At 41.0% G+C, this 14,679-nt stretch overlaps 1 protein-coding gene across 2 annotated transcripts in view; it reads left to right on the forward strand.

The window, feature by feature from the left end:
• Positions 1-14,679, forward strand: part of tbl1xr1a (TBL1X/Y related 1a) — a 51,333-nt gene that overhangs the window by 26,152 nt on the left and 10,502 nt on the right. Inside the window, exons 3-4 of one of the 2 annotated variants that reach the window (XM_076880503.1) lie at positions 13,516-13,650; positions 13,759-13,860. In XM_076880503.1, coding sequence (XP_076736618.1) covers positions 13,803-13,860 — 58 coding nt within the window. In that variant the 5' untranslated portion in view covers positions 13,516-13,650; positions 13,759-13,802. The remainder of the gene's footprint in view (positions 1-13,515; positions 13,651-13,758; positions 13,861-14,679) is intronic. The other variant, XM_004552934.5, reaches the window with a different exon arrangement.

Consider the following 14,679-nt stretch of genomic DNA (forward strand, 5'->3'; position numbering starts at 1 on the left):
CGTAATGGGGACTCTTTGTCGTTACATCATGTTCTAACCCACGATTTCACACCTGACCTGTGGTCACCTGTTAACCTCACCTGTCAGTAAATAGACTCAACTTGTTTGTTAGAGTCAGTACCTCTGATCTCACAGTATGTTACTGGAAATAGATGCCTGCCTGCTTCTTAGGGTATGTGGATTAATGGCTTACTATAGTAAATCCATTAAAAACAACAGAAAACAAAAGGCTTAATATGTGATGTCAGGTGTCATTGTGTGTGCAAAGAAGGGCAGCTCCAGTGTAAAACCTGAAAAAACTCCCAAAACACCAATATGATATATTTGCTAACTGATTACGAGGAACTGAATGGGGATCGCTTTATATGAGGAACTGAATGTTTTCATGGTATATCAGTAAAGTAATGCCCACCATCAGGTAAATATCCGACAGTAGAACCCAAATGCTCTCATTAGCATTCGTCCAGTCCCGTGTCCAACATGATTATGGGTATTGCAAAGCAGGCTGTAACCAGGACTGGTTCCAGATAAGTAGATCAGACCTGACCTTCTAAAGAGATTCTCAAAATGTGATTTGGATTCTGACTTGGGCGAGGTCTTCTAATCTTAGTCATCACGGCAGCTCGCTGTGAGATAACCACCGCTGATTCAGTGGCCCTCACTGACCTCATGCATTCAGATGGACACGAGCTGCCCATAGCAGGTTTAACTGCCCGTCAAGCGAGGCTAGCTGGCAGAGACTACATGCTACCATCTGTCACCGACAGACAGCTAGCCTCTCTAACCTCTCACTGGCCATGTGAGGCTGAGCTGGGCTTGCCAATTCAATCTGTCACTCTAAGCGACCAGTAACCCAGGAGAGGGGGAGGGGAGAGCCACAAGCAGATTATGATTCATTTCTGTTGTCATTGCATCATACACAACTACCTTGGGATGCACTGATACTGATGGAGTATTTAGTATCTGTCCGAGACCAGCGTTAATTAATAAGGTGCTTTCCTCGCTGTGCAGAAGGGGCTGGGACTCCTTGTGTGTGAGTGAGCATCTTAAACAAGAGCTTTAGTAACATAGAAATAAAGGGGGTAGTAATTTTTTTAAAATAAATCTTTAGTGAAAGTAGGAACTGGAATTTCCAGATAAGTAAGAGAAATGATGAGTTTTGTTCCATAAGCTGCAGATTCTTTCTCATTAAAGAAACATTTCCGCTTTCTCTGTGGTTGGCACGTATTTTCTCGTCCTTGTTGTTAGAGACCATGCAAATAGCCTCTCGCTTTCTATGCTGGTGCAGGGGGGCACAGAGGAATTTCGAGGAAGCTGAAGTAAACTCAGGAAACCAAAGACTGTTGAGGACATGGCTCGAGCTGCTTGCTGCACCGGGCTCTTCGTGCTCCTGCTGTCTTTGGTTAAATGCATTCATAAAGGTGCTCTTGTGTTTTGTGCAGCTGCTTCCACACGAGGGTCCTTTTTTGGTGATTCTGAAGCCTCCAATGCCCCAGCTGTGGTTTAAACATAGAATCAAAAGTAGTACATCTTAGGAGAAAAAATATATTTATGTATTAAAAAAATCACAGGTCTACACAGATGTTTGCAAATTTAAACCCACCTTAAACTCAGGCTATGAACCACATTTACATTTTCACTATGCTGTTTTTGGCAGGAGAGTGATCTTCCAGATTCACCCCTACACATTGGGCTAAGCGTCATTTCGAGTCGGTGTGGTGGTTTGTCGTCAGCGGTGCTCATCTGTCTGGTGACAGCTTGCAGGAGTGTCCTTTTCATTGTTTTAATCCCAGAGTTGCCCTCATAAGAGACATTTGAGAGTGTGGCAGTTGGAATTACATCAGCCGTGGAGGAGGTGGATGAGCTAGCTTTGCTGGTTATCTCTGCAAATGGTGCCAACATGAATATAGCATGTGCTAGCAAGGCCCACTAGTTGAGTTATGTGCATAGATCATGATCAGCAACATAGGCACAAAGGTCTCTCTTGCAAAGAAGCATAAGGGCTGTGCCATGTCATATTGTTCATGATCATGATGATGATAATAATATATATTTTTACATGATATGAAAGTGTCATATTTGTATGTCATTGCTAAAGCAACGTCATGTGTTTACAATACCTAGTGCTCACAAGCCCAGGCATGTCTGAGAGCAAGAGCCGTGTGTGCGAAAGGCATAGATGGTTGCTGTGTAGTAGGGCTGCCACAAATGATTACTTTGATAGTCGACTAGTCACCGATTATTTTTGCGATTAGTCAACTAATCAGATCATGCATCCTTTGGACGTAAAACATAAAGCTTATTGCACCAGCAGCATCTGCTCTTATATAACTATCATTAGCTTACAGCTTTAAGTGTTTAAGGTATGTGCTAACTAAAAAATAAAGACAAGATGATAGTTTATTAAATTTTAATGAAATCTGCAGATTGTTTTGGTGAAGTTTAATAAACTCAGCCGTTTGCTAACAGTCTAAAATATAACAGGACACCGGGGTATATTCTCGAGGATCTCACACTTCTGATAATCAGTTGTCTGAGGATTTACTCAGGAACAAATAAAATACTGAAAAAAGCCAAACAATAACAGTTTTTAAGTTATCTAAGTGACTCATATATCACGTTTAACCTGAGTAGCGAAAGACGGCGGTGGGTTTGAAAACGATTGGCCGGGAGTCCGGCGTTCTCACGGGCTCTAGTGGGCCTTGCCCCCGGCTAGCTATCGAGCTGGTGGGTAACAGACGTCTCCGAAAACGTCGGAGCGCTTTTGAAAATATGTGGTGTCTTGATAAACTGAGCAGACATTTGAGGTTTACACAGCTACAAAATATGTTAAATGTTTATTTTATGACCATGAAAGAATAATAAGAGTAATATTAAAACTAACTAGCTGCCGCCATTGTTGAAAACTGAGCAGGGCCGCGCTATGAATTCTGGGACACAGTTTCTTCTTCTTTGGTGTTTAACGGCAGCTGGCGTCCTTGTACATGCAGTGCTGCCATCTTCTGTTTCAGTCCGTTATTACACTCTTAAATCCTGCGTCTTTTGGGATCTTAGAAAGCTTCAAACGACGCGTCGACGATTTTAATATTCGACAACGATTTTGATAGTCGACGCAATCGTGGCAGCTTTACTGTGTAGGGATAAAAGGAGTTTCTGGTTATTACACAAGTTAGGATGTAAATTTCCTGCAGAAGTCTAAATCGAGCTTTAATATTGAGTAGTAACCAGAAAGTGAAAAATAAATACTAGCAGCCATAAAAGCTGTGGTTGGCTGGAGAGTGATTCTTTTCTTAACAATGCAGCCCTATAGTGTTCGTGAGTATCGGGAGTTTTTTTTCAAACCATATTTGAGCATGTTACACATGACTAGTGCTAATGAAGAGCTGTAAAGGCCGAGAACAGCTGAATGGTCTTGTGTTTGCTAAAAAACAAACAAACAAAAACTCAAGAAACTAAGCACTCCAGGATTTTAAAAAGAAGAGAGCCTCATCCAGGAGACGCTTTGATGTTGATGTGTCTTCACTTAACAAGCAGATTATTTGTTTAACCACCGAAGCTGGCACAGAGTGGGCAAATCAGGATGGTGGTCTAAAAGCACTAAGAACTAATAGTTTGTTCTGCACCGAGGATGGAAATGCGTTTTATTTATTTATTTATCTTTAAGGGTTTTAAGCTATGAATATTGCAGATGTGTTAGTCTAGCCCCAGAATAAAAATACAAACACGGAAATGTGTTTGAGCCTTTAAACATCAATAACTACGCCGTCTTTTGCGATGTTGTTGCTGCTAATATTTTTGGTGGCGCAGTTCTACATGTACATCTACATGTATTCTGAATCGCTCGAGACTGACTGTAACCTTTGTCTTGCCTTTGCTTTCAGTGTGTCATTGTGGCAGCACAATAGGAGAGAAACAGATTTTCATGTGTGACTCTGTCTGGTTTCAGAAGAATTGGACACGTTATACAGTGAGAGATGATTTGAAATATGGTTTCCTTTAAATCATCCCATCCCCCACTGCCTGAATTTTCTTTCTGCTGCTCTGAAAATAGAGCCAAACCGTCAGGTCTCAGAGACAGAGAGAGAAGCTTTAAATAGGAATGAGCCCCATTTTATCTGCACTGGTGCAGAGTAGAATCAGAGCAGCAGACATCACAGCTTGGGTCTCCTTTACGCATGATGCAGAAATACCTTTAGAGAACACCAAACCTAAATGGTGTATATTATTGTCACAGAGTGGGAGAGACAAGGTGTGCAGTGGCAGTTTGTTTGAAGTTCAGTTTCATTGCATGCACCTGCCATTTTATAAAGGCTCCTCTGGCACATACTTTAGCAAAATAGAGTGTTCAGACTGTTCCAGTAAGGCCAGCGGCTCCTTTTGTTCACACAGCCTGTGGCTGTTCATATCCTACCAATCCTCATAAAATACGGAGAAAATGACAGGCAATGTGACAGAATGCTGTGCTGTAACCATACCACTAATGTCACACTTTACTGCACGTAATACCACTGTAATGAAAAGCGACGATTCCTTTTTTTCCCTTCTAATGCTGCTTATCCGGTCTTTAAGTCTGACGTCACTAGCCTTGTCTGGACTCAAACTCTGCTGCAGGTCTCTAAATCAAACTATCATTGTGGCATCACTGACAGTTGTTGTAAGTTTAACATCGAGACATCCATGAAAACGGTATTTATGACATTTAACGGAGTTAGAAATTAGCAGGACGTTAGCTCGCTAGCTTCCATTTAAATAAAATATAGCATGTCCTGACTGAGGGATTTTGGAAATAAATTAAGACGTACAGCTCTGTTATCACTTCCGACATAAATGGAGACAGAAAACTAAACAGCAGTGACGTTTGTAGGGTTACTGAAATTTGGCTAGCTGCTATATAACAATGTGCTACGTGACCGCTAGCGACACAGCTATGTTAGCATAATATAAACACGCTAGCTTTTTTCCACTCGATAAAAGTAAACGAACTTCAGCCAGGAGAACAACTGAGATAATCCATCCAAAATACGAGGTTAGTCATTCATATACTGCTGCATGGGCTGGGCTGTAGTTACATCCTAAGGTTTTAAAAACTGAGCTTTAAAATCAATAACGGTAATAAAAGCCGAGTGAGGCCGACAGTGATCACAGGCTGTTTTTAGGGGCTTTTTGAAATTAAATAGAAGAAGATACAAAACATTAAACATGTTAAGATTACAAAAGCCATATTACAGACTACTTTGGGCCCGGAAACAGGATTCGTCACGTCATCACTTAAAGACTGGATTGATACATACGTGAGCTTTTGAAACAAATGTTCTAGAGGGGAAATGTCTCGGTACCATAGCAGTTGTTGTCCATCAAGTTTAGAAAGGGCTGTAACTGTGCCAACACAGGATATTTTATTAAACATGCAGTGCTTTAACACAGAGTTAGAATTTGGGAATTTCTGTTTTTGTTTTTCAGTTTTAGTGCTAGTTCTTCCTTCTCCCCTTGGTGTTTGTCTGGAACAGTTGCATGAAGTCTACCAGAAAACTATCCTCTGCTCTCGCTGCGTCACCTCTGTAAACACTTTCCGAATGACTTTTTTTGGCTAAACAGCTAGTTTCTGGTCTTACTGAATAACACAACACATTGCATCATCATCATTTCATAGTGTGGGTGTTCCACCACTGATCTAGCAAATTTCAACCAGTGATGAACTCGACACTCACCAACAGGCCTGTAGATTTTTCCAGTCGCATGAGCTCAGTGGTAAACAACACAACCTTGACGCTTTCTCTGTCACTTGTTCAGGATGTGGAACTGAAAAGGACATCGTTGCCACAATTCTTTAGGGGTGAAATGTTTGGACTGCGAACGGTTACTACTCTGTAGAATATTTTCACAAACTTTTCATTCATCAGTCTGGGCAATCAGCTAGGAATTTGTCATTCATTTGACTAAACAGCTGAGTAGTAAGTGGCACAACAAAACATTTTTTAATTACTTTTAACTTGAGTGATGATGCAAGCAGTTTATTGACCTGAGTATTTAGAAATGTTCTGCACTGCTCAGAGAGGAAATTTTGTGTGAAGATTGCTATCTGCAGTCCATGGGATTGCAGTGTGTGTGGTGTAGCACAGTATCCTGTGATAGACACAAACTGTGTTGAAAAGGGGCACCAGTAGTGCAGTCTTAAAACTTGCAGTCCTACTTCATTGTTACCAGAGAGTAACATTTGTTGTTTGTGTTAGTGTTGAAAATAAAAAGGTTTTATGTTATTTTTTAGTAACTGTTTGGTTGTATTTTACACTATTGAAGTCATTTTTTTATGATAAGCATCTTAAAATAAAGTGTTTTCTTCATAATGTAGGAGATGCAATCTCAAATAAAACATGATTAAAAGGCAGTTGAAGTGAATTCCTTCTTATTGATTGGGGCCTTGTGGATGGATGGATGTCAGCTGATGAACCAAAGCAAATCTAATTTATTAGCGATATTGATTTCATATTGTGAAGGTCAGCCCCACATGCCCACCTGCCCCTTTATTCTTGTTGGTGTGATTTCAGTCTTGCTTCCTCTGGAGCAACTTCATGGTCATGGCACAGGTCACATGCAGCAGTAATAGTCCTGTCCTGATTTTTGTTGTTGTTGTTGTTTGTTGGGTGGGTGGGATTATTGATTGTCTGATTGTGCGTGAGTGTGTGTCTCCTACCCTCCCCCTCTCTCCTTGAGCAGTAACCAGATCTAGCATTTACTGTACAGGCCAGTCTGCCACTGGCAGCACAGAGACAGAGAGACAGAGGGAGAGAGGCGAAGGGAAAAAATGTAGAGCCAGAGATTCCCTTCTCCTCTCCCATCCCCCCCTTTACTCTCCCACACTGTCAACACAGAGGCTCCTGGCTACCGCTCATGGCTCCACAGCGCCACTGCAGTGGAGTGGTGGTAGAGAGAACTACAGCTCACTGTTTACAAACTAACAGCACTGCTGTCAGGAGGGATTTGAGCAAAAGGTCTGAATGATCTCTGACAGGACCGTCTACAGGTTCCCCGTTAAAGAAGCACAGCAGCAGGTGGCTGAAATTATACTCTGCTTTCATGGTTATTGATCGAGGCTCCTGGCTGCAGCTCCAGTCTTAATGTGAGCACCACACATTACCAGTAACTGTAAGCTTTAATACCACATAATGTAGATTCAACGTATATCAATTAGTTTTTGTCAAATAGGCAACAATTCTGTCCGGAGATGGCTGATATGAGCGTCTTCCTGTTTTTGAGGAATGTATTGGAACAATCATACTGTGCTCTTATAAGATCATAGTTTTTCAGTGTTGGGCAGCTACAGTTGTCAAATAAACCAAAGGTGCTTTTGCCTTTCACGTATCCCACTCTAGAACTACATGACTTATGGCAATAGAACTTTTTAGTTCCTGGGTCACTATACAAATGTGATGTAGTTATTTAGGCCTAATTAAAGTGTGCTGCTGCTGAAGCAGTTGACCTCAAAGTTGCATTTCAGTGAAGAAGCAGTTGCTTTAAATTAGCACTGGGTGAGATTTATTTGTATAATATGCTACAGACTGACTGCGCTGCTTTGTATTGATCCTTTCTCAGTTAAAATGGTGCACTGGTATCTTTAATAGGTGGAGAGACTGAGAGAGATGGAAGTAGCTACCTAAATAGACATATAGCAAGGTGCTGTCGGGTAGAATGAGGGCTTGCCACCTTGTTTTGTCACTTTATAATTTTCTAGCTTGTTAACAGTTTACTGGACAAATGAATACTTTCTGAATACAGGATGCACAGACCTTCTAAATTACTTTAATTTCTTCAGTTTAATTACTCTAAAGCCCAAGACGAGGGTGTGCACAGCTCGTGTGTCCTTAAAAGAAACAAAGTAAGAAGGATTCACTGTGTGGCTCCATTTAGCAATTGAGCTTCACAAGATGATTAAACTCAGAGTCGAGTTGACAAACGTCACAAAAAATCCTTTAAAGAGAAACAGATCCATTCAATTCGCAACCCTAAATATCACCAGCTGAGTCGGTTTCAGTGCAGTCTTGAGTAGGCTGTCATGAATTTGCTCATTTTTTCCTACCGTTGTAGGTTGTTCTTTTGGATTGTGCTACATCATATCAAATTATATAATATATTCAGGGTTGTTTTGTTTTTTTTTACCAGTATTTTGTCCACGACTTTCCGATACATGATTACAAAATAGCTTGAGTGTAGTGGTGTAACTAGAGATGTGATCAGTAGTGGAAGCAGTAAAATTACTTTTTAAGGATCTTGCACAGAGCAGTTTATTTTTGTGTCATTGTTGTATTTTTCAGAGGCTGGTTGTCACACGTTACGTCAAGAAGGCCAACCGCAAAGTACATGGGTGTGGCTTGTTTGAGAAGTTAGCTTGCAGTATAACACTGTAGTAAAGTGGAAGTGAAAGCAGTCTGACAGCTGCATATGATTTAATTATAATAAGAGGTCTAATTTAACACAGTGTGTCTGTGGTAGTGCCGTTTCATGGGGCTGCAGCAGGAACGGCTCATTTCAGCCCCAACAAAGTGTTGCTACTTTTGTAATTATGCTGAAAAGCTCAACTCTGAGATGGTTTCCATTATTTTGTCTGCCTGGAGTTTATCTGCCCCCTCAAAACAATCTGTTTGCTGACAGTTGTCTCTGTGGAAAACACAATTCTCTCTCTTTGGAGACAGAGGGTCCAGGCACAGATAAGTATCGCTGAGCCAACATGCCAGAGAACAACACCACCTCTTCTTCATCTGCTGTCTCCTGGGTTATGAACACATCCCCAGACAGCTCAGCCATGGCACCCCTGTTCTCCAGTGAAGCTGATGCAACTGACTCGCCTTACTTTGTCGTTACACCAGATTCTCAAATACCATTTTGTGGAGCTTCAGCAGAAATCGTCAGTGAAATGGTGTATCTCGGGAAGGGCGCGTACTTTTTAGTTCAATAACCGCAGAAATTTTCAAGCATCTCGTTTTGGAACCGCAACGCTGCCTGACAGACTCACCACACACATGTTGAAGGGTAGAGCTGTTAGTCAGCTGCATTTACATGTGACAGAATGTCTTATTTTCCTCTCACACAGTGCACAGCCTCGGTTTAACATTGCACATGTGCAGACTGCTCATTTACAGGTACTCACTGTCACACAGTGAACAGTTCAGACAGAGAGAGAAGTGGATTTGCTGCAGGAGAGTGAGGACTTGCACCTGGCAGCCAGTACTGGCCACATATCCAGAAAGTTGTTGAAGTACACGTTACTCAGCTCGTTTTTGAGAAGGGGGGGAACTGAACAAAAACAAAAAATTCACATAGTCCAATATCGTCCTGCTGTTCCCAATAAATAAAATGGAAGATTATCAGTGCTTGTGGCTGCTGTTGCAATCTCATCAATTTTGTGATCTCATTAAAAATTAGGAGATATAAAATCAGGTCAGATCGTTTGTTTCTCTGGCATAAATTAGGGATTAATAAATGACCGTGGTTAGCACCGTTGCCTCACAGCAATGAAGGTTCTGGGTTTAAATCTGCTGGCCAGCGAGGACTGTATGTAGGGCTGCGCGATATGGCCTAAAATCCATATCGCGATATAATTTGAAACATATGCACTAACGATATATTCTTTTCCTCTGTATACCGTATTTTCCGCACTATAAGGTGCACTTACAATCCGCCAGCGTGCCTTATAATCCGGTGCGCCTTATATATGAATTCTGGTTGTGCTTACTGACCACGAACGATTTTATGTGGTACACGGCGCTCAAAAATCTGTCAAATGTTTTACTATGACTTTGGTAAGCTACGAAGCCGTACCGCTTGATGGATTGTCGAAGCATTACGGCTACCGTAGTCAGGAGCCTCACGGAGTAATCTGGGTCCAAAACTCAGTCTGCTTCAGGTCCCAAAGTCAATGAACACTGCATCTTCACTGAGAGTTAAAAACTGTCAAATTTCTTTCATCTTTAATAAAACGGTCAGTGTTGCTGCTTTACCAGGTGTAACAATTAAGTTTAACATTCAGGCATTCATGAAAACAGAATTTATTAAATACAACAGTGTTAGAAGTTAGCAGGAAGTTAGCGGAAGTTAGCGCGCTAGTTTCGCTAGTTACCTAAACATGATATAGCATGTTCATGACTGAGAGATTTCTAAAAAAATTAAAACGTACAGCTCTGCTATCACTTCCAACATAAATGAAGACAGAAAACTAAACAGCAGTGACTTTTAGGGTTACTGAAGTTGGGCTAGCTGGTATATAATGATGTGCTACGTGATCGCTAGCGACACAACTATGTTAGCATAACAAACACAGTGAAGCTGGAGGATGAGCGCTAACTTTTTTTCTACTCAATAAAAGTTAAAGTGAGTGTTCCCGATGGTTAGGGACAAATGTAATCACATGGCAGGATGCTGTAAACGGACCAAACTTCAGTCAGGAGAACAACTGAGATAATTCATCCACTATAGAAGGTTAGTCATTAATACACTGCAACAACATGGGAATAGAGCAGCTGCGAGAGAATTCAACATTAATAAATCAATGGTATGGAAGTGGAGGAAGTGCAGTTTTTGGCTTTCCTCATATTCCAAAATGTGCTTCATCTCTTTGCTATTACTGTCGCCGCATAATTTGCAGATGATATTGTTTGCAGCCGCTGCAATGCTTTTGACCAAAACAGGCGAAGCTGTTCATATCGTTTCTACCAAATACAGTTTATACCGCCCACCCCTAACTGTATGTGTGGAGCTTAATGTTGGCTCTGTGGTTCCTTCCTGGTTCTTCTCACAGTCCAATAACGTGCTCATTTGGTTAACCCGACTAACGTCCAACTGACAATTTTGTGTTGTGCCATGGTGCATCTAGCCTCTTACTCGGTAATAGCTGGGGATATGAATTGGATAAGCAGTTAAGAAAATGGTGTTTGGATAGAAATAAAACAAACAAACAACAAAAAGGTAGTGGCATCACATTGTCATTTTTAAATGTCCTTTTCTGTCGTTAGATCTTTATCAGAACAGCAGAATGAAAAACAGAATATCTGCTCAAGGAAGAAATCCATGAGTAATTGAATTTTTTGGGATCTGCTCTACTCTACTACAATTAGGGCTGCCACAAACGATTATTTTGATAGTCGACTAGTCACCGATTATTTTTGCGATTAGTCGACTAATCAGATCATCATCCATTGGACGCAAAACCACAACTTATTGCACCAGCAGCATCTGCTCTTATATAACTATCATTAGCTTACAGCTTTAAGTGTTTAAGGTCTGTGCTAACTAAAAATAAAGACAAGATGATAGTTTATTAAATTTTAATGAAATTTGCGGATTGTTTCGGTGAAGTTTAATAAACTCCTTGCTATCTAAAATATAACAGGACACCGGAGTATATTCTGGAGCATCTCACACTTCTGATGATCAGCTGTCTGCTTGACGTTTATTCAGCTGTGTAAAAACTATAACTTTAATCTCAGACAAACTGATTTACTCAGGAACAAATAAAATACTAAAAAAAAAAGCCAAACAATAACATTTTAAGTTATCTAAGTGACTCATATATATTTAACCTGAGTAGCGAAAGATGGCGGTGGGTTTGAAAACGATTTGCGGGGAGTCCGGTGTTCTCACGGCGCTAGTGACCTAGCCCCCGGCTCGCTAACGAGCTAGTGGGTAACAGATGTCTCCGAAAACGTCGGAGCGCTTTTGAAAATATGTGGTGTCCTGATAAACTGAGCAGATATTTGAGGTTTACACAGCTACATTCTCGCCTGAAAATATGTTAAACGTTTATTTTGTGACCCAGAAAGAATAATAAGAGTAACATTAAAACTAACCAGCTGCCGCCATTGTTGGAAACTGCGCTGGGACACAGCTGCTTCTTCTTCTTCTTCGGGGTTTAACGGTAGCTGACATCCTTGTACATGCAATGCTGCCATCTTCTGTTTCAGTCCGTTATTACACTCTTAAATCCTGCCACTTATTCCTGCGTCTTTTGTGATCTTACAAAGCTTCAAACGACGCGTCGACTATTAAATCAGTCGTCGACGATTTTGATAGTCGATGTAATCGTGACTAGTCGACAAATCGTGGCAGCCCTAACTACAATACTGATGTTTCACAGTTGTAGTGTGTAATTGTGTCTTATTTTTCGTCGCTGCGACCGGTTTATCAGGTGGTCATTAAAGGAAACTTCTCCCCCCTCCCTCAGCTCAGCATCCAGCAATGCTAAGACCACTGCTCAGTGTACGGAGATGTTGAGCTGTTCCAGATGACGCAAGGTTAAAATCCTCTGAAAAGAAATGTGTCCACAGTACCCAGGAGAGTTTCAATCACTTAACTACCATTAAATGCACAGAGAGACTCCTGCTGGGAGGCGGGTGGGGGTGCTGCAGGCGAGGAGCTCCAGGCCTGATTACTCTCTGGGGGAAACAGGCTTTGAACTGGTCCTTGTTTGGAATCGGTGGAATTGGAGCCAGTGCTCTCTGCACTTGTTAACCCCGCAGTTGTTAAACTTGCGGTTCCCAGCCATATTAGTTCACACACAAAGGCAACGTCAAATCATGTGACATGTGCTTGGGCGCACACACGAAAGGAGTCCTACCAGCAGAAGTGTTTCTGTCCTGCTGATTTCCTTCCCGCTCGTGTTTTTCAGTCGAGTAGTTTGTAGTGGGCCGGTGCCCAGATGACTGCATCAGATGTTAAATATGTGGTCAGAGGGAACAGAGCAGCTTGGGGTGTGGGCACACTGTGAATAAAACACCAACTGAGAAGTAATTGTAACACATATTAACGTACAGCCAGCATGGTCTGGCTTTAGTTAGCACCAATGCAATAGCATGTGTTTAATCTGCCTGTTGTTAAGATATAAGCTGCAGCCTTTATTTTATTTTTGTCAATTTTGTGCTTGTTTTAATTAATGATGTCAGTGTGCCATACATTTAGCCATACAGGCTACTCTTCATCCCTGGCAGGCTGATGGCACAAACAAGAAGCGTAAACGCAGAGGGATCTAAGCACAGAGCAAAGTCAGAAGCACATAAATGATCAAACAATGACATAATCAGATAAAATATTAAACAGTAAAAGCCACTTAGAGTGCTCATGAGCATAGCACGACCAGAGTGACTAAAATGCAGACAAACAGTAAAACAATGACACTCCATCAGATGTCTTGACTCACAGGCATGTAGACACGCTTTCTGCCTCTTACCTGTAGTTATTTTAATTTAATAACTGTACAGTACTCTCTGTATATAGTAACCACTGTCCTTAATGTAAATATGTGAAAAAAAAATTGTGTATGTTTCTGTTCTGTGTACTGTTTGTTTGTATATGTGTCTTTTTGGCTGCTGTTACAACCAAATTTCCCCTTGTGGGACAATTAAAGGATTATTCTATTCTATTCTATTTCTCAGTAAATACATGAATCAGTGCCTCAATGTGATTGTTGCTTTTTAAAATGTAATCAAATTGCTGGTGCTAAACTTTCTTTCTTACTTTGTTTTATCTGAGGTCCTGCAAGACGAGGGTCATGTGATCATGTTGTGCACTGAGGCAGCTGTAGGCTATGTACTTTGCTACCAGTGACGTGATTAAGTGTGATCGAGGAGGTCCAGTTTAAAGCTCTGTACATGCGCAAGCTCTACAGTAATTTCCTTTTTCCACAGTAACATCAGCTGTAAACTGACTTTGTGTTTGAGCTTAAATAACTGGTGAGATTTCCCCTTCACTGATGAACCTCTCTCTGTTTTCCAGGCTAGGTGTGTGTGTGCTGACCTCATGGTGTAACAGGAGTAAAGATGAGCATTAGCAGTGATGAGGTCAACTTCCTGGTCTACAGATACCTACAGGAGTCAGGTATCCAGCTCCAGTTCTTCTCCTCTTCATGAAAAGCTTTATCGTTTTTGTAATAGTTCTTTGCTTTTCTACCAACATGGCTCATTATAGTTTTCATTAACAGACTTAGTTTTCATCACAACAAATGTGTGTTTTTATTCACTAATGATGATTAAAATGAGCTGTATGAATCAACAGTACTCTTTAAAAGTTTGTTATAAAAAAGTAATTATCATCAACAATTTATCATGTTTTTTTGTTGTTTTTTTTTAAAGAAGGGACTGAATTAAACACAAATTGAGCAAGAAGACAGTTTGTGATATTTCTAAAAATCGTCTCTTCTAAGATATATAATCATTTATTTGTTTGGGTGGAATTTAATCCTTTTTTTCAGGATCTGTTTTCATTACATTTATAAGACGAGAAATCAGTTTCTTTTTTCCTTGTCGTACTATAGGCGGTAGGGTAGTCAGCAGATGCCCGAGCTGCCTGTCAGGTTGTTGGGTCATCTTTGTCACTTTGTATACACAACACGGTCAGTGTGGTGCTGCTTGTTGTTTAAAAGCAGAATATAATGACGCCATTGTAAACAAGAGTGCTTAAAAGAGGACAAACAGCACAGGCTGTCCGCAGCGTTTTAGACAGACGTCATCACACAGTCAGAATGAATCATACAGCCGGACCGGTGTCTGTCCATCGCTTAATCAGATGGGTCGAAATAACATCATGCCTACCACCTGTGTTGTATGGATTTAGGGAAACAAGGAGAAACCAGGAGAAAAGCGGTGAAGGTTAAGGAGGCCCTTAGCTTGTTAAGCGATGTATCGATCACAGTTTTTA

Source organism: Maylandia zebra, linkage group LG23 (genome assembly GCF_041146795.1).
Source record: "Maylandia zebra isolate NMK-2024a linkage group LG23, Mzebra_GT3a, whole genome shotgun sequence".
Taxonomy (NCBI): Eukaryota; Metazoa; Chordata; class Actinopteri; order Cichliformes; family Cichlidae; genus Maylandia; species Maylandia zebra.